The 20,766-nt window shown below is 45.3% G+C and overlaps 1 protein-coding gene across 1 annotated transcript in view; it reads left to right on the top strand.

Moving 5' to 3' along the window:
• Window positions 1-1,663: 1,663 nt before the first annotated feature.
• Window positions 1,664-20,766, top strand: part of LOC106590852 (XK-related protein 7) — a 133,758-nt gene continuing 114,655 nt past the window's right edge. Inside the window, exon 1 of the mRNA XM_045696505.1 lies at window positions 1,664-2,378. Within this exon, the coding sequence (XP_045552461.1) occupies window positions 1,756-2,378 (623 nt within the window). The 5' untranslated portion in view covers window positions 1,664-1,755. The remainder of the gene's footprint in view (window positions 2,379-20,766) is intronic.

Raw genomic sequence — 20,766 nt, 5'->3', positions numbered from 1 at the left:
CTAACAGGGATGTAAACAAATGTGTGCACAAAATTTGAGAGAAATAAGCTTTTTGTGCGTATGGAACATTTCTGGGATCTTTTATTTCAGCTCATGAAACATGGGACCAACACCTTATATGTTACTGTATTCTAATCAATGCCATCCTATTTAATTATTGCTGTACATACAGTCCATTCTAAAGTATTCAGACCCATTGACTTTTTCCACATGTTGTTACGTTACAGCCTGATTCTAAAATGAATTTAAATAAAACAATCTATGTTTATTTTAAACAGAACTTAAATACATTATTTACATAAGTATTCAGATCTTTTGCTATGAGATTCGAAATTGAGCTCAGGTGCATCCTGTTTCCATTGATCATCCTTGAGATGTTTCTACAACGTGATTGGAGTCCACCTGTGGTAAATTCAACTGATTGGATATGATTTGGAAAGGCACACACCTGTCTATATAAGATCTCACAGTTGACAGTGCATGTCAGAGCAAAAACCAAGAGGTTTGAAGGAATTGTCCTTAGAGCTCCGACACAAGAAGCACAGATCTGGGGAAGAGTACCAAAACATTTCTGCAGCATTGAAGGTCACCAAGAACACAGTGGCCTCCATCAGTTTGGAACAACCAAGACTATTCCTAGAGCTGGCCGCCTGGCCAAACTGAGCAATCAGGGGAGAAGGGCCTTGGTCAAGGAGGTTGTGTGTAGATTGATGAGGGAATTAGAAATATTTAATCCATGTTAGAATAAGGCTGTAAAGTAACAAAATGTGGAGAAAGTCAAGGGGGTTGAATACTTTCAGAATGCACAGTACAGTACATCCTACATATACTACAGATATACTAAATACTATATCTACATACTATCCATAATATCTATGAATCCCATCACAATATATATATATATATATATATATTTGTACTATATATATATTTGTACTCCGGACTCTTAATTTCATTATTTTACTTTTAGAGTTGTGTGTATTGTTGTGAATTGTTAGATATCGCTTTTGGAACTAGGAACACAAGCGTTTCACTACACCCCAATAACATCTGCTAAATATGTGTACGCGAACAATAAAAATTGATTTCATTTCATTCAACACAGACGTGGTGAATTGGTGAGCTGACTTATGTAGAGAGCGGGGTGGTATTATATTCCATTTGGACTTCTAGTAGACGCTACAATATTTCACTAACCATTCAATGAATTAATTGGTTGTCTGAATGATTAGCCTACCTATGATGGGGTCTTATTAAGAGTATAAACGTTGTCATTTATATAGACAAAGGCCAGCACAGCAAACTTCAAAGTTTACAACAATAAAACGTACTCGGGAATATAGCCTATTGATGATCCAATTAATGCGCTGGATTTATGACGTAATTAGCCTACACAGTCTTCGTTATGCCTGTGCCATCAGTCCTAGTCTTCATTAGACTACCCAACAGGAGTCCTTGGATGGCAAAGTATGATCTCCGGCATTAAAATAAATGTTTGGCAAACGCTGTGTTATTCAATCAGACAATAATAAGCCTAGTAAGAATGTAATTACATATAATAGCCTAGCCATTGAAACGAGGAGCAGTTATTGCCTGTCTGAGTTCTCTCTCTCTCTCTCTCTCTCTCTCTCTCTCTCTCTCTCTCTCTCTCCCCACACGCTCTCTCTCCCTTTCTCACACACGCCGACAGCCCCTTTCCCCTCTCACTCTCACTCTCTCCCTCGCCCGTTCCCGACTCTCTTTCCTACAACAAACATGGCTGCAAAATCGGACGGAGCAGCCCTGTCTGTGCAGACTACCGAGAACCCCGTACCACCACCACCACCACCACTCCGATGTATGGTCGCAGCCGAGCCCGACCAGGGTCCCTCGTCGTGCCGCTATGCTTCTAAGCCCTACGCGCTCCTGGACTGCTGCTGGGTGTTGTGCTCACTGCTCGTCTTCTTTTCAGACGGGGCCACCGACCTGTGGCTTGCCGCGGACTACTACCTGAGACGGGACTACTGGTGGTTCGGGTTGACGCTGGTCTTCGTGGTTGTTCCTTCCGCCGTGGTTCAGGTGTTGAGTTTCAGGTGGATAGTCTACGACTACTTGGATATCAGCGGCAGCAGCAGCGGGGCAGTGGCGGCAGTCAGTGCGGCAGCAGAGTCTTCCAGGGGAGGCGAGTGTAATTTCAGCACCAAGGGCAGCACCAACACCAACAAACAGCACGGTGGCGGAGCGGCCAATGCTGCTACTGTTGCCGGGGTTGGATGCTCGTCGGCAGGGCAGAATGCGGCGGGGGTTGGGACTGAGAGCGGCACCCGGACATGCTGCAGAGTGTGTATGTGGCTGTTCCAGTCAATTCTTCACCTCCTACAACTGGGCCAGGTCTGGAGGTAAATACAGATACACGTTTATTATGCAGCATACAGCAGCCGTCTGATCAATATGAGACACGTGCATTTGAGCGTGCAAGCAGGCAGCCGTGCTCTGCACGCTCTCCGTGGCTCATCAAGAGGTTGTGGAGGAGCAACACTTCACTGCTGTAGATACTGGTCAAGTCAGTCCACACGGTAAAGATGGTTCAGCCCAGAGCCGTGTTTAGAGAGATAGTTTACATTTCAATATATATCTCCTCTGTGTAGCCTATCGATAATGTTTTGTTAGGAGTGTGATGTTCTATGGCATACCATATGCTGGTTATGTGAATCTCTATAGGACCATGTGCGTCTTTTTTAGGGTTGTTTATGGTGTGAATATAAGGTTTGAGACTATGTTGGTCATGCCGAGCCTACCAGTAACCGTTAACAGAAGGAAATGCATGCCTACTACTACCAGTCATGGTCGAGTGATTCTAGAATGTCTAGAGTGTGTGTGTGTGTGTGTGTGTGTGTGTGTGTGTGTGTGTGTGTGTGTGTGTGTGTGAGTGAGTGAGTGAGAGAGAGAGAGAGAGAGAGAGAGAGAGAGAGAGAGAGAGAGAGAGAGAGAGAGAGAGAGAGAGAGAGAGAGAGAGAGAGAGAGAGAGAGAGAGAGAGAGAGAGGGTTGTGAAGGAGAGAAAGCAGCATAAGGAGGAGGAGGAGGAGGATGATGATGAGGAGGAGGAGGATGAGGATGAGGGATGATGATGAGGAGGAGGAGGATGATTATGATGATGATGATGAGGAGGATGATGATGGTGATGATGAGGAGGAGGAGGATGAGGAGGATGAGGATGATGATGATGAGGAGGATGAGGATGAGGGTAATGATGATGAGGAGGAGGATGGTGAGGAGGAGGAGGAGGATGAGGAGGAGGAGGAGGATGATGATGATGAGGAGGATGATGATGAGGAGGAGGAGGATGGTGAGGAGGAGGAGGAGGAGGATGAGGAGGAGGATGATGAGGAGGAGGAGGATGGTGAGGAGGAGGATAATGATGACGATGATGAGGATAATGGTGATGTAGATGATGAGGAGGAGGATGAGGATGATGGAGGATGATGGAGCCTACATATTAGCATTCTGTTAAGAGAGAAATGAAGTCCATTCATTGATAAAACTCTCCAAAAGCTAAATGGTAACCATTCGCTGGGCTCACGCTCTTGAGAGCATGGTGATATCTGTTTCATTGCACAAACTGCTTCATGAATATTTAATGACAGTAGACCAAGCCTGTTTCATGTCTTTGTAAGACTGACTCAGCCTTACTTTCTGCCCAAATATACAGGAGGCCTACTTCCTGCCGTCTCGCCAGTTCAAAATTAGCTGAGTTGCCTTTTCGGAAACACCACTCACTGGGCACAGACGTCATTTCAACGTTTGGTCTATATTCCCTGACGTTCATGACTTTGCAAATCCAATCCATTTTCCATGTTGATTCATTACTATTAACAAGTGTCAAAAGTCACTTAGGAGGCTTTCAGGCAAGGGCAGGGCAAGCCGGGACCAGGCCAGGGCAGATCAGGGCAGGCTAGGCCAGGCCAGGGCAGACCTGGATAGGACAGGCCAGGGCAGGCCAGGCCAGGGCACACCAAGGCCAGGCCAAGGCTGACCAGGATAGGACAGGACAGGCCAGGGCGGGCCAGGCCAGGGCACACCAAGGCCAGGCCAGGGCAGATTAGGACAGGGTTGGGCAGGACATGACAGGAGAAGCCAGGGGCAGACCAGGGCAAGCTAGGGCCAGCGCAGACCAGGTCAGGGGCAGACCAGGACAGGCCAGGACTAGGGCAGGCCAGGGAAGGGCAGGCCAAGGCAGGCCAGGGCCAGGGCAAGCCAGGACCAGGGCAGGCCAGGACTAGTGCAGGCCAGGGAAGGGCAGGCCAGGGCCAGGCCAGGACCAGGGCAGGTCAGAGTAGGGCAGGCCAAGGCAGGCCAGGGCCAGTGCAGACCAGGGCAGGCCAGGGAAGGGCAGGCCAAGGCAGGCCAGGGCCAGGGCAGGCCAGGGCAGGCCAGGGGAAGGGCTGGGAAGGGCAGGGCAGGGCAGGCCAGGGCCAGTGCAGACCAGGGCAGGCCAGGGCCAGTGCAGACCAGGGCAGGGCAGGGCAGGGCAGGGCAGGGCATACGTAATAGTATCATACGCATATAGATGAAGTTTATTTTTTTTTTACAGATTGACCAATGGTGTTTATATCAATAGTAACGAGATCAGGTCCCAGAATCAACCCCTGTGGTTCACCTTTATGTACTTCAAGAAATGCAGACTGAACCCCATCAATGACGATGGCTAAGCTAATCATGATACCATGAACGGGCCTATCAAAGACTTGTTCAATAAAATAACATGATCAACTGTATCAAAAGCTTTTGACAGGTCCACAAATAAAGCAGCACGTTTCATTGTAGAGTCTAAAGTATCGACAAGATCATTAACAACTAAACTGGTTACTGTATGAATAATATGTCCAGGACTAAACCCTGTGTCCTAATCCCAGTGTCCTAAACCCTGTGTCCTAAACCCTGTGTCCTAAACCCTGTGTTCTAAACCCTGTGTCCTAAACCCTGTGTCCTAAACCCTGACTGTAGTGGTTGTTACAATAGTACTGGGTCCTAAACCCTGTATCCTAAACCCTGTGTCCTAAACCCTGACTGTAGTGGTTGTTCTAATAGTACTGTGTCCTAAACCCTGTGTCCTAAACCCTGTGTCCTAAACCCTGTGTCCTAAACCCTGTGTCCTAAACCCTGACTGTAGTGGTTGTTCTAATAGTACTGTGTCCTAAACCCTGTGTCCTAAACCCTGTGTCCTAAACCCTGACTGTAGTGGTTGTTATAATAGTACTGTGTCCTAAACCCTGTGTCCTTAACCCTGTGTCCTAAACCCTGACTGTAGTGGTTGTTCTAATAGTGCTGTGTCCTAAACCCTGTGTCCTAAACCCTGTGTCCTAAACCCTGTGTCCTAAACCCTGACTGTAGTGGTTGTTATAATAGTACTGTGTCCTAAACCCTGTGTCCTTAACCCTGTGTCCTAAACCCTGACTGTAGTGGTTGTTCTAATAGTGCTGTGTCCTAAACCCTGTGTCCTAAACCCTGTGTCCTAAACCCTGTGTCCTAAACCCTGACTGTAGTGGTTGTTCTAATAGTGCTGTGTCCTAAACCCTGTGTCCTAAACCCTGTGTCCTAAACCCTGTGTCCTAAACCCTGACTGTAGTGGTTGTTCTAATAGTTCTGTGTCCTAAACCCTGTGTCCTAAACCCTGTGCCTAAACCCTGTGTCCTAAACCCTGACTGTAGTGGTTAGTGTAATAGTACTGTCCTAAATCCTGTGTCCTAAACCCTGTGTCCTGAACCCTGACTGGTTTACATTCTAAATACATTTATCAGATACAAAACAAAATAGCTTCGTTGTACATTGACCCAGGATTCTAGAATCTGAGTTCGACAAGGAAGCCTTGAAATGGGGCGATAATAATTAACATCACTGCTATCTTCCCTTATGGAGCGGCAGCACAAGACCTGATTTACATAGTTTTGGAATATTTTAATTTTATGCAACCTTTATTTAACCAGGCAAGTCAGTTAAGAACAAATTCTTATTTACAATGATGGCCTACCAAAAGGCAAAAGGCCTCCTGCGGGGACGGGGGCTGGGATTAAAACTAAAAATATATGACAAAACACACATCACGACAAGAGAGACACCACAACATCACATGAAGGTATACCTAACACAACAGCATAGCATGGCGGCAACACATGACCATACAGCATGGTAGCAACACCACATGACAACAACATGGTAGCAACACAACATGGCAGAAGCACAACATGGTAGCAGCACAAAACATGGTGCAAACATTATTGGGCACAGACAACAGCACAAAGGGCAAGAAGGTAGAGACAACAAAACATCACACAAAGCAGCCACAACTGTCAGTAAGAGTGTCCATGATTGAGTCTTTGAATGAAGAGACTGAGATAAAACTGTTCAGTTTGAGTGTTTGTTGCAGCTCGTTCCAGTCGCTAGCTGCAGCGAACTGAGAAGAGGAGCGACCCAGGGATGTGTGTGCTTTGGGGACCTTTAACAGAATGTGACTGGCAGAACGGGTGTTGTGTGTGGAGGATGAGGGCTGCAGTAGATATCTCATAGGGGGGAGTGAGGTCTAAGAGGGTTTTATAAATAAGCATCAACCAGTGGGTCTTGCGACGGGTAAACAGAGATGACCAGTTTACAGAAGAGTATAGAGTGCAGTGATGTGTCCTATAAGGAGCATTGGTGGCAAATCTGATGGCCGAATGGTGAAGAACATCTAGCCGCTCGAGAGCACCCTTACCTGCCGATCTATAAATTACGTCTCCGTAATCTAGCATGGGTAGGATGGTCATCTGAATCAGGGTTAGTTTGGCAGCTGGGGTGAAAGAGGAGCGATTACGATAGAGGAAACCAAGTCTAGATTTAACTTTATCTTGCAGCTTTGATATGTGCTGAGAGAAGGACAGTGTACCGTCTGGCCATACTCCCGAGGTGACTACATCAAGCTTTAAACCCTCAGAGGTAGTAATAACACCTGCGGGAAGAGGGGCATTCTTCTTACCAAACCACATGACTTTTGTAAGTGTTCAGAACAAGGTTAAGGGCAGAGAAAGCTTGCTGGACACTAAGAAATCTTTGTTCTATAGCGCATAACCCAAAATCCAGCTGGGACCAGCTGAGTATAAAACTGTAAAATCTGAAAGTAAATTCATGAGAGAGCATCCTACTGCCTGAGCTATGTGGTTGATGTAAATTGAGAAGAGCATGGGGCCTAGGATCGAGCCTTGGGGTACTCCCTTGGTGACAGGCAGTGTCTCAGACAGCAGATGTTCTGACTTTATACACTGCGCTCTTTGGGAGAGGTAGTTAGTAAACCAGGCCAAAGACCCCTCAGAGACACCAACACTCCTTAGCTGGCCCATAAGAATGGAATGGTCTACCGTATCAAAAGCTTTGGCTAACTCAATTAAAATAGCAGCACAACATTGCTTAGAATCAAGGGCAATGGTGACATCATTTAGGACCTTTAAGGTTGAAGTGACACATCTATAACCTGAGCTGAAACCAGATTGCATACCAGAGAGAATACTATAGACATCAATAAAGCAAGTCAGTTGTGTCAGGGATTTCTTCGTCGGAGGACGATATGGCGAAATCATCATCGGAAAATGAGGACCAATATGCAGCAGAGTTGAGATGGTTCATTTTGAACTTTTAATAAATTCCAAAACGAACATACAAAATAAAAATAAAACTAACGCACGATACACTGACAGTCCTGTTAGGTTTACACACACTAAACACGGAACAATCTCCCACAAATACACAGACAAACACACCCAACTAATATAGGACTTCCAATCAAAGGCAACACCACACAGCTGCCTTCAATTGGAAGTCCACCCCAATTAACTCAACATAGAAACAGATCAACCAGACTACACATAGAAATACATCAACATAGACCATAACTCAAAACCCGGAAATAATAAATCAAACGCCCTCCTAACTAACACACCACCCTGAACCACATAAAACAAATACCCTCTGCCACGTCCTGACCAAACTAAAATGACAATTAACCCTTATACTGGCCAGGACGTGACAGTACCCCCCCCTTAAAGGTGCTAACCCCGGAAGCACCTTAAGAAAAATAACCCCAAACAACAACAAAACAAAATTCCCCCTCTACTAAAGGGAGGGAAGGGAGGGTGGCTGCCGTCAACGACGGCACTGTGCTACACCCCCCCTCCCCAACCCACCTATATCTGGAGGTGGCTCCGGTTCTGGCCGTTCCAGGCAGTCGGGCCACTCTGGCATCGCCGGGGGGCAGTCGGGCCACTCTGGCATCGCCGGGGGGCAGTCGGGCCACTCTGGCATCGCCGGGGGGCAGTCTGGCCGCTCTGGCAGCTCGGGGCAGTCTGGCCGCTCTGGCAGCTCGGGGCAGTCTGGCAGCTCGGGGCAGTCTGGCAGCTCGGGGCAGTCTGGCAGCTCGGGGCAGTCTGGCCACTCTGGCAGCTCGGGGCAGTCTGGCCACTCTGGCAGCTCGGGGCAGTCTGGCAGCTCGGGGCAGTCTGGCAGCTCGGGGCAGTCTGGCCACTCTGACATCTCCGGGCAGTCTGGCCACTCTGACATCTCCGGGCAGTCTGGCCACTCTGACATCTTCGGGCAGTCTGGCCACTCTGGCAGCTCCGGGCAGTCTGGCCACTCTGGCAGCTCCTGACTAGTGGGTGGCTCTGGCGACTCTTCACTGACGGGCGGCTCTGGCGATTCCTCACTGACGGGCGGCTCTGGCGACTCTTGACTGAGGGGTTCTGGCGACTCTTGACTGACGGGCAGTTCTGGCGACTCTTGACTGACGGGCAGTTCTGGCGACTCTTGACTGACGGGCAGTTCTGGCGACTCTTGACTGACGGGCAGTTCTGGCGACTCTTGACTGACGGCAGCTCTGGTGACTGTTGACTGGCGGGCAGCTCTGGCGACTTTAGACTGGCGAGGCTGGGTTTACGCACTAGATGCCTTGTGCGTGGTGCTGGTACTGGGCATACCAGACTGGGAACACGCACCTCCAGGCTAGTGCGGGGAGCGGGAACAGGACGAGTCAGACTGGGCTGACGTACTTCCGGGTCCGCACGAGAGACAGGAGCTGGAAACCTAGGGCTATGGAGGCGCACAGTCGGTCTTGATCTTACCTCCTGCACAACCCGTCCTGGCTGGATGGAACTAGTAGCCCTGTACGAGCGGGGTGCTTGTACAGGGCGGACTGGGCTGTGCAGGGGCCTGATGGTAGCCGTGCGTAGAGCGGGAGTTGGGTAGCCTGGTCCTCGGAGGCGTACCGGCGACCAGATGCGCTGCGCAGGCATCCTCCTACCAGGCTGGATGCCCGGTCTAGCACGGCACCTGCGAGGGGCTGGAATAACGCGCTCTGGACTGTGCGTGCGTATGGGTGAGATAGTGCGCTCCTCAGCGAAACATGGCGCTCTCCACCTCATACGCTCCTCCATATAACCACGGGTAGCTGGCTTCCGGCTCTTCCTAGGCCTAGCCAAACTACCCGTGTGCCCCCCCCCAAAAAAACATTTCTTGGGGGTGCCTCTCGTGCTTCAACGCCAGTCGTGTCCCTCGGAAACGTTCCCGGTCCATACCAGCCTTACTCCATGGGCCTTCTCCGGCCATAACCTGCTCCCAAGTCCATCTCTCCCGTTTGTCCAAATCAAAATTCCTCTGCTCCTTCCTCTGCTGCTTGGTCCTGGTTAGGTGGGAGATTCTGTCAGGGATTTCTTCGTCGGAGGACGATATGGCGAAATCATCATCGGAAAATGAGGACCAATATGCAGCAGAGTTGAGATGGTTCATTTTGAACTTTTAATAAATTCCAAAACGAACATACAAAATAACAAAAAAACGAACGCACGATACACTGACAGTCCTGTTAGGTTTACACACACTAAACACGGAACAATCTCCCACAAATACAGAGACAAACACACCCAACTAATATAGGACTTCCAATCAAAGGCAACACCACACAGCTGCCTTCAATTGGAAGTCCACCCCAATTAACTCAACATAGAAACAGATCAACCAGACTACACATAGAAATACATCAACATAGACCATAACTCAAAACCCGGAAATAATAAATCAAACGCCCTCCTAACTAACACACCACCCTGAACCACATAAAACAAATACCCTCTGCCACGTCCTGACCAAACTAAAATGACAATTAACCCTTATACTGGCCAGGACATGACAAGTTGATTATTGACAAGTTTTTCCAACACTTTTGATAAACAGTGCAAAATAGAAATAGGCCTATAACAGTTAGGATCAGCTTGATCTCCCCCTTTAAATAAAGGATGAACCGTGGCTGCCTTCCAAGCAATGGGAACCTCCCCAGAAAGGAGAGAGAGGTTAAAAAGGTTGGTGATAGGCTTGGCGATGATATGGGCAGCAACCTTAAAGAAGAAAGGGTCTAAACCATGTGACCCAGATGTTTTTTTGAGATCAAGTTTCAGGAGTTCCTTTAGCACCTCAGACTCAGTGACCGCCTGCAAGGATAAACTTTGTAGCGGGGCAGGAGAAAAAGAGGGAGAAGCATCGGGGATAGTCGCATTAGAAGGGGTGGGAGATGAGTAAATGTTGGACGGGCAATGAGGCATGACTGAGTCAAATAGGAATCCTGACCTAATGAAGTGGCGATTAAAGAGCTCAGCCATGTGCTTCTTGTCAGTAATAACCACATCATCAACGTTAAGGGACATGGGCAGCTGTGAGCAGGAGGGTTTATTCTCCAGGTCTTTAACCAGTTTCCAGAACTTCTTGGGGTTAGACCCACAGAGAGAGAACTGAGCCTAAAAGTAACTAACTTTATGCCTTCCGGATAGCCTGAGTGCACTTATTTCTCATTTGCCTGAACGAGAGCCAGTCAGCCTGATTAAAATGAAATAATCACAGAACTACTGTATCTCTGAAGTTGATGCCAAGCCTTTCGCCAAATGGAATTCTTGAGTTGGAGTGACTCTGCCAGATCACGGTTGAACCAGGAGCTGAACCTGTTTTAATTCAAATGTTCTTTACCACCTAAAATATAAAGAAAATAAGATCCAAGCGTCTTTAACTGAGGGGATCAAGCTGATTCTATACCAAGTTACGGAGTCCAGTTCATGAAGGAAGGCCTGCTCATTAAAGTTTTTTTAGCAAGCGTCTATGACAAATCAGGACAGGTCATTTCACTGAGCAGCCATTATGAACACAGGCTGTAAAACAGTGATCACTAAGGTCATTACAGAAAACATCAGACTGATACCTATCAGGATTATTTGTGAGGATAAAATCAAGGAGAGTAGCCTTTTCTGGGTGTTTGGAGTCATATCTTGTGGGATTGGTAATAATCTGAGAAAGATTCAGGGAGTCTCATTGCTTTAGGACTTGGTCAGGTGGTTTAAGCATGTCCCAGTTTAGGTCACGTAGCAGGACAAATTCAGACTTAGTGTAAGGGTCCAGGAGAGAGCTTAGGGCAGGTAGGGTACAGGCTGGTGCTGAGGGCAGGTAGGGTACAGGCCGGTGCTGAGGGCAGGTAGGGTACAGGCCGGTGCTGATGGAGGACGATAGCACCCAGGAACAGTCAACAAAGAGCTATTCATGCTAAAAAGGTTCATGCTTAAAACCAGCAAATCAAATTGTTTGGGGACAGACTTGGTGGAGACAACCGAGCACTGAAGGTGATCCTTGGTAAAGATTGCCACTCCACCACTTTTGGAAGCTCTGTCTTGCCGAAAAAGGTTATAACCAGAAAGGTTAACATCAGTATTCAATACACTGTTTCTTGAACACATCTCAGTAATGACCAACACATCTGGATTGGAGCTGTGAACCCAAACTTTCAATTGACCAAATGTAAGTAATGAGCTTCCAGTGTTATCTTGCAGAAAACCCAGGCTTTAACGAGAGCAGAAATCAGTGAAGCAGATATCAGAGCACAAGTCAGAATTGGGGCTAGCAACAGTAGACGGGTCAGGGTGTACATGCACATTTCCAGATATCATCAACAGTAATACAATCAGGGCACGGCAGAGGACAGGGAGAGCTCTGCAGTGTTGATTTTTTATGACATTTGAATGTGCATCAGATGGCAACGAGACCATATTGTACAGCAATTTCATCAGGTAACATGAATACAAACTGGCGAGAGGTGGTTAGAATAGGATGGGAGGCCAAGAGTCCGTGTAACCAATAGAGAGTCAGTGTCCCGGGAACGAACATAGTATGTCCCACGGTCGGGTAAACAAGCAAGTTCATAGTCAACAAAGCACTCAGGAGTCATGAGGCAAATAGCATAAAGAACAAGAGTAAAATATAACGACTTGGGGCTAGCCATTGTAAGTTCAGAGTTACTCGCCCCAACAAGATAACTTGAGAGAATAGCTCTCTATAAATCCAATAGGCTACGAAAGTATGAGATTAAATAAATTAGGCCTATAGTTCAGATCAGTACTAAGTGTATGGTGTATGTGTGTGTGTGCTGGAGGCAAGTGAAAGGTTGGGAGAGGACCTATACCTGCACCAGACGGGGGGAGACAGGACAGGGCAGACGGTGAAACAGATCGCCGGGTGGAATCCAAGCAGCAGTGCAGAAGGCAACGGGAGTAAGCGTCACACCCACTTGGGAAAAGCTTTTTTTCGGGAGGCAGATTCCTTGTAGAAAATCCTAGCTAGCTAACGTAGCTAGCAAGTTTCTGTCCACTGTTTTCTTTTTTCCTTTTTTCATGTGCAAAAGGAGGTCGTTAGCTAGCTATATCTCTTCAAAGTTGTCCTGTGGCTGTTGTATTTTGGAGATTGCAAGGAGGATACCTTCTGATATGATCAAAGCAACAATATTGTTTCTTATTGAGGTCATTTACAATTGAAGTGTCCTGGCTGCATATCAGTAAAAAAAAAAATACTTGAGAAACCTGCTTATTTTCCTTGAAAGTACGTAATGTCACATTTCCAAAAGCTATACGGTATTACAAAGAACACGTTTATTATCTAACACCTTAAAAAATATTTAATGTTGGCGAAATTCATGCTAATGTCGGGTCAAATTCATTCCGTGAAAGAGAGCTCTCCTTATCGCAGAATTTCCCAGAATCCCCGCGCTGCCTAATGACGTCTCTGGCTGTGTATAGAGCAATCCATGTAGACTATGATAACAATGTTAAAAATTCTTGGTCATTAAGCGCTGCACACTTAAACAGACCAGGATCTAATTGGTCTGCCACTGTGGATTTCCTGTTGTCTAGCAAAGCATCCAGGACGTATTTTTCTGGAAACAGCCTAAAAGAAAAGCTCTGACTTTAATTTTTTTTGATCATTCAGTAAGTTTCCCCTATCACATCCATCCCACATCTCCTTGATGGTAATAACACTGTTGTCCCAGGTGGACGGTTTTGAAGACATTTCCCGATGTCCAAAGGACATGCATAGACGTCCAATTCTGACGCTCATCTTGAACAATCTCCCTGCATTTATGAGCGCGTCCGATGCAGATTAGGGGAGACGGGGACTATACCGGAGATATAGGGAGAATATCAATTGCATACTCCTCTCTCCTCGTCCTCGCCTCCTTCTCAAAACCCCATTGGGGGAGAAGGTCAGAGGGGAGGGACCTCTGGCAACAGGATAGATAATAAACAAACAATAAAATACCCTATTTAGATAACTGACCCCCCCCCCCTCCTTAGAATTGCAATGGCAAACTTGCTGAAGTTTAACCAATAACCTTCCAGATCACAAATCAAGCTAATTGGCTTCCATCTGTGATCAATTGTAGCGACTTTGATTAGTTCAGAATAAAAGCAGTTGTTTATAGAGGACTCCACTGTTTAGTAGTGCAATTCAAAGCAAAGAAATCCACCAACATTTCCAAGGCTTTTTCTATCCCTCGGAGCACAGTTAGGACACATTATTAAGAAGTGGAAGGTGTATGGCACCACCCAGACCCTGCATAGATCGTCCCTCCAAACTGGATGACCTGGCAAGGAGGAGACTGATCAGAGAGGCTACCAAGAAGCCAATGGCGACTTTGAAGGAGCTTCAAGCCTTTATGGCAAAGACTGGTTAGTGTGTGGATGTGACCGCAATAGCTCAAGCTCTCCACAAATCTGGCCTCTATGGGAGGGTGGCAAGAAAATAAAAAAAATACTCCTCAAAAAAAGCCACATCAAGTTTCGTTTGAGCTTTGCCAACATGGATATTGTAGATTCAGAGGTGGCAAAAGGTGCTGTGGTCAGATGAGACCAAAAATGTAACTTTTTTGGCCTGAACGCAAAACGATATGTCTGGTGAAAACCCAATACATCTTACCACCCAAAGAACACCACGTCTACAGTAAAGAACACCACGTCTACAGTAAAGAACACCAAGACTACAGTAAAGAACACCACGTCTACAGTAAAGAACACCACATCTACGGTAAAGAACACCACGTCTACAGTAAAGAACACCACGTCTACAGTAAAGAACACCACATCTACAGTAAAGAACACCACGCCTACGGTAAAGAACACCACGTCTACAGTAAAGAACACCACGTCTACAGTAAAGAACACCACATCTACGGTAAAGAACACCACATCTACAGTAAAGAACACCACGTCTACAGTAAAGAACACCACGTCTACAGTAAAGAACACCACGTCTACAGTAAAGAACACCATGTCTACAGTAAAGAACACCACACCTACGGTAAAGAACACCACGTCTACAGTAAAGAACACCACGTCTACAGTAAAGAACACCACGTCTACAGTAAAGAACACCACATCTACGGTAAAGAACACCACGTCTACAGGAAAGAACACCACGTCTACAATAAAGAACACCACGTCTACAGTAAAGAACACCACACCTACGGTAAAGAACACCACGTCTACAGTAAAGAACACCACGTCTACAGTAAAGAACACCACGTCTACAGTAAAGAACACCACGTCTACAGGAAAGAACACCACGTCTACAATAAAGAACACCACGTCTACAGTAAAGAACACCACGTCTACAGTAAAGAACACCACGTCTACAGTAAAGAACACCATGTCTACAGTAAAGAACACCACGTCTACAGTAAAGAACACCACGTCTACAGGAAAGAACACCACGTCTACAGTAAAGAACACCACGTCTACAGGAAAGAACACCACGTCTACAGTAAAGAACACCACGTCTACAGTAAAGAACACCACGTCTACAGGAAAGAACACCACATCTACAGTAAAGAACACCACGTCTACAGTAAAGAACACCACATCTACAGGAAAGAACACCACGTCTACAGTAAAGAACACCACGTCTACAGTAAAGAACACCACGTCTACAGTAAAGAACACCACATCTACAGTAAAGAACACCACACCTACAGTAAAGAACACCACGTCTACAGTAAAGAACACCAAGACTACAGTAAAGAACACCACGTCTACAGTAAAGAACACCACATCTACAGTAAAGAACACCACATCTACAGTAAAGAACACCACACCTACAGTAAAGAACACCACGTCTACAGTAAAGAACACTACACCTACAGTAAAGAACACTACACCTACAGTAAAGAACACCACGCCTACAGTAAAGAACACCACGTCTACAGTAAAGAACACCACGTCTACAGTAAAGAACACCACGTCTACAGTAAAGAACACCACGTCTACAGTAAAGAACACCACGTCTACAGTAAAGAACACCACATCTACAGTAAAGAACACCACGTCTACAGTAAAGAACACCACGTCTACAGTAAAGAACACCACGTCTACAGTAAAGAACACTACACCTACAGTAAAGAACACTACACGCTACAGTAAAGAACACCACGTCTACAGTAAAGAACACCACGTCTACAGTAAAGAACACCAAGACTACAGTAAAGAACACCACGTCTACAGTAAAGAACACCACGTCTACAGTAAAGAACACCACGTCTACAGTAAAGAACACCACACCTACAGTAAAGAACACCACGTCTACAGTAAAGAACACCACGTCTACAGTAAAGAACACCACGTCTACAGTAAAGAACACCACGTCTACAGTAAAGAACACCACGCCTACAGTAAAGAACACCACGTCTACAGTAAAGAACACCACGTCTACAGTAAAGAACACCACGTCTACAGTAAAGAACACCACGTCTACAGTAAAGAACACCACGTCTACAGTAAAGCACGGCGGTGGCAGCATCCTGTTGTGGGGGTGTTTCTCTTCAGCAGGGACTGGAGAGCTTGTCAGGATACAAGGGAAAATGGACAGTGCAAAATACCGACAGATTCTTGAGGAGAACCTGCAGTCCTCTGAAAGGAAGTTGAAAATGGGAAGATGGTTCACGTTTCAATATGGCAATGACCCAAAGCACACCGGCAAAGCAACAGTACAGTGGCTGAAGGACAAGAAGATGAATGTCCTTGAGTGGCCTAGTCAGAGCCCCGACCTAAATCTCATCGAGAATCTGTTGAATGACTTGAAGAGTGCAGTCCATGAGCGGTTAATTTACTGTTTTAATTGTAATTCATTTTCAGTGATATATATATTTTTTATTCACTTGGATATTGTGGGTTACTGTGTGTAAATGAAGTCGTAAAAAAGTCAGATTTTATGTGTTTTCATTTCAGGCTGTAAGGCAACAAAAGGTGAACATTTTGAAAAGCATAGAATGGTAGATATTCAGTATTCTATTTAAACACACTGTTTACTGTTTACTAAAGAGGCTTCAACAGACGACAACACAGTCGGTATAGGCGTGTGTGTGCAACGGTGTGTGTGTGTGTGTGTGTAGTGAGAGCGTTTTATTCTCAAAAGCGTATTCCTAAATGTTATACTGTATTCATTTCCTGGGTGGTTATTTGCTTATGTCACACCCTGACCATAGATAACCTTTTATTCTCTATGTTGGTTAGGTCAGGGTGTGACTAGTGTGTGTTATCTAGTGTGTTTATTTCTATGTTGGCCTGGTATGGTTCCCAATCAGAGGCAGCGGTTCATTGTTGTCTCTGATTGGGGATCATATTTAGGCAGCCATTTCCCCACTGTGTTTTGTGGGGATCTTATTTTGAGTTAGTGCATGGCTACACCGCTTTTGTTACGGATTGTTGTTTATTTCCTTTTTGTTTTGTAAGTTTCACAAAAAATAAAGATGTGGAACTCAGAGCACGCTGTGCCTTGGTCCGTCTCTCAACACACTTGTAACAGCTTAAATCACTGAACACAACAGATGCTTATTAGAGAAAGGCTTCTATTTGAGCCAGGCTTCTATTTCCTTAAAGGGACATTTAAAAAAAAAAAATGTTCAAATTCATAATCTCCAGCACCACCCCAACATCAACATATGTGAACATTGCATGTTTCTATATTTTGTGTGTGTGTGTGGGGGGGGGGGGAATAGAGGAAACTAAGTGTTTCCAATGGCATCATCGGTGTGCATCATGTGATTTTAGCCAATTATTGTAGGCACCCCTTCAAACTATTTCAGCCACACTCGTTGCTGACAGGTGTATAAAATCGGGCACACAGCCATGAAATCTCTACAGACAAACATTGGCAGTAGAATGGGCATAATGAAGAGCTCAGTGGCTTTCAACATGGCACTGTCATAGGATGCCACCTTTCCAACAATTCAGTTCGTCAAATTTCTGCCCTGCTGTAAGTGCTGTTATTGTGAAGTGGAAACATCTAAGAGCAAAAGTGGTAGGCCACACGAGCTCACAGAACAGTACCGGCGAGTGCTTAAGCGGTTGCAATACTCACTACCGAGTTCCAAAACTGCCTCTGGAAGCAACGTCAGCGCAAGAACTGGTTGTCAGGGATCGAAAATTGAGATTGCCTCAGTGAGATGGAAACATGTTCTCTGGAGTGATGAATCACGCATCACCATCTGGCAGTCCAACGGATGAATCTGGGTTTGACGGATGCAAGGAAAACGTCACTTGCCCCAAATGCATAGCGCCAACTGTAAAGTTTGGTGGAGGAGGAATAATGGTCTGGTTTTTCATGGTTCGGGGCCCTTAGTTCCAGCGAAGGGAAATCTTAACGCTACAGCATACAATGACATTCTAGACGATTCTGTGATTCCATCTTTGTGGCAACAGTTTGGGGAAGGCCCTTTCCTGTTTCAGCATGACAATGAAGTTACATTTTTTTTTAAACATTTTCCTTCAATGCATTAATATCACACACCTGCAGGGTGTACAGCAACTTTTTGTTATCTGCATCACCGGAGGTTGATGGCACCTTAATTGGGGAGGACAGGCTCGTGGTAATGGCCGGAGCGGATTAGGTGGAATGGTATTAAATACATTAAACATATGATTTCTATGTGTTTGATGCCGTTCCCATTTACTCTGTTCCAGCCATTATTATGAGCTGTTCTCCTCTCAGCATGTCACGTGTCCTGACCAGTAAAAGGGGTTATTTGTTATTGTAGTTTGTTCAGGGCGTGGCAGGGGGTGTTTGTTTTGTGTGTTTTGGTGTTTTTGGTTTAGGTTCTATGTTTTATATTTCTATGTTTAAATCTAGTTGTCTATTTCTACGTTGGGTTTTTGGTAGGATCTCCAATTAGAGGCAGCTGGATGTCGTTGTCTCTAATTGGAGGCCATATTTAGTTGAGGTTTGTTTCACTTGTGTTTTGTGGGTGGTTATTTGCTGTATAGTCTGTGCACCTTATGGGACTGTTTCGCCGTACGTTTCTTTTGGTTAAGTGTTATTTCTAATAAATTAAGAAGATGAGCACTTTACGCCTTGGTCCTATCCTTACGACGCCTATGACACAGCAGCCTCCACTGATTTGCATAGTTAATGTTTGACTTCCAGAATTTTGATAAATGTATTAATATCCTGCACTAATTTGTCATAATTTACACACTGTGTCACGTTTTTTTTGTCTTAATAGTTATTCTCCTATTTTGATTTTGCATTTTTGGCAGTTCTTACTGCCGATCAGACGATTTCGAGGGGTCTGTACTCCCGAAGTGGTTGACTGCTTTTGTGCTTGCCAGTTAGCTAGCACTTCTCAGCTGTTAGCAGCCAATGGCTAGCAGTTTCTTTCTGGCGATTAAAAACGGATTATTACTATTAAAAGTTTTAGGGTACTTCAAAATGGAGATTGCCTCAATGAGATGGAGAGAGAGACTGAGGTCTTTCTCTCTCTGCACAACATGCCAAAGCTACTTGACCATGAAATACTGTAAGCAACTCTGTCTCTCCCTCTGTGTGTGTGTGTGTGTGTGTGTGTGTGTGTGTGTGTGTGTGTGTGTGTGTGTGTGTGTGTGTGTGTGTCTGTAAGTGTCTGTGTGTGTGTGTTCTAGATGAGCCTCTGATCTCATATCCTGCCAGGTCACCTGGGACTCACCAAGGTCTCCTTGCTATGGATCTATACAACACGCAAACACATGCACACACAAGTACATACACACACACACGCACATGCACACGCACACACACAGACACAGACACATACACTGAAAGCCTGTTGGCTAATGAATTATTAACAGTGGGGCCTTGAGGAATCTTCTGCTCAGCGATTGTGTGTGTGTGTGTGTGTGTGTGTGTGTGTGTGTGTGTGTGTGTGTGTGTGTGTGTGTGTGTGTGTGTGTGTGTGTGTGTGTGTGTGTGTGTGTGTGTGTGTGTGTGGTCAGGGATCTAGTGTTTCCTGCCATACACCCAGTCATCTGATTGATCCTCTCTGTCACTCTAATAGTCTGTTGTTGTCACAAACTTGCTCATAAAATAATGTTTAACCATTATGCTTATACATGGCCATGATGCAGGCCAGATCAGACTAGGCCAGACCAATAGAATTAGTTCATTCTTTTTATTTGGGTCAGACCAAGGCCATGTTTGTGTATTTGCTCCGTTGGTGTGTATTATTAACGTGGACCCTACAGGTATATATTATTAATGTGGACCCTACAGGTGTATATTATTAATGTGGACCCTACAGGTGTATATTATTAATGTGGACCCTACAGGTGTATGTTATTAATGTGGACCCTACAGGTGTATATTATTAATGTGGACCCTACAGGTGTATATTATTAATGTGGACCCTACAGGTATATATTATTAATGTGGACCCTACAGGTGTATATTATTAATGTGGACCCTACAGGTGTATATTATTAATGTGGACCCTACAGGTGTATATTATTAATGTGGACCCTACAGGTGTATATTATTAATGTGGACCCTACAGGTGTATATTATTAATGTGGACCCTACAGGTATATATTATTAATGTGGACCCTACAGGTGTATATTATTAATGTGGACCCTACAGGTGTATATTATTAATGTGGACCCTACAGGTGTATATTATTAATGTGGACCCTACAGGTGTATATTATTAATGTGGACCCTACAGGTGTATATTATTAATGTGGACCCTACAGGTGTATATTATTAATGTGGACCCTACAGGTGTATATTATTAATGTGGACCCTACAGGTGTATATTATTAATGTGGACCCTACAGGTGTATGTTATTAATGTGGACCCTACAGGTGTATATTATTAATGTGGACCCTACAGGTGTATATTATTAATGTGGACCCTACAGGTATATATTATTAATGTGGACCCTACAGGTGTATATTATTAATGTGGACCCTACAGGTGTATATTATTAATGTGGACCCTACAGGTATATATTATTAATGTGGACCCTACAGGTGTATATTATTAATGTGGACCCTACAGGTGTATATTATTAATGTGGACCCTACAGGTGTATATTATTAATGTGGACCCGACAGGTGTATATTATTAATGTGGACCCTACAGGTGTATGTTATAAATGTGGACC

The sequence above is a fragment of the Salmo salar genome, chromosome ssa15, assembly GCF_905237065.1.
Source record: "Salmo salar chromosome ssa15, Ssal_v3.1, whole genome shotgun sequence".
NCBI lineage: Eukaryota > Metazoa > Chordata > Actinopteri > Salmoniformes > Salmonidae > Salmo > Salmo salar.
Note: the sequence above shows the minus strand (reverse complement) of the source record. Positions and strands in the feature narration are given on the sequence as shown.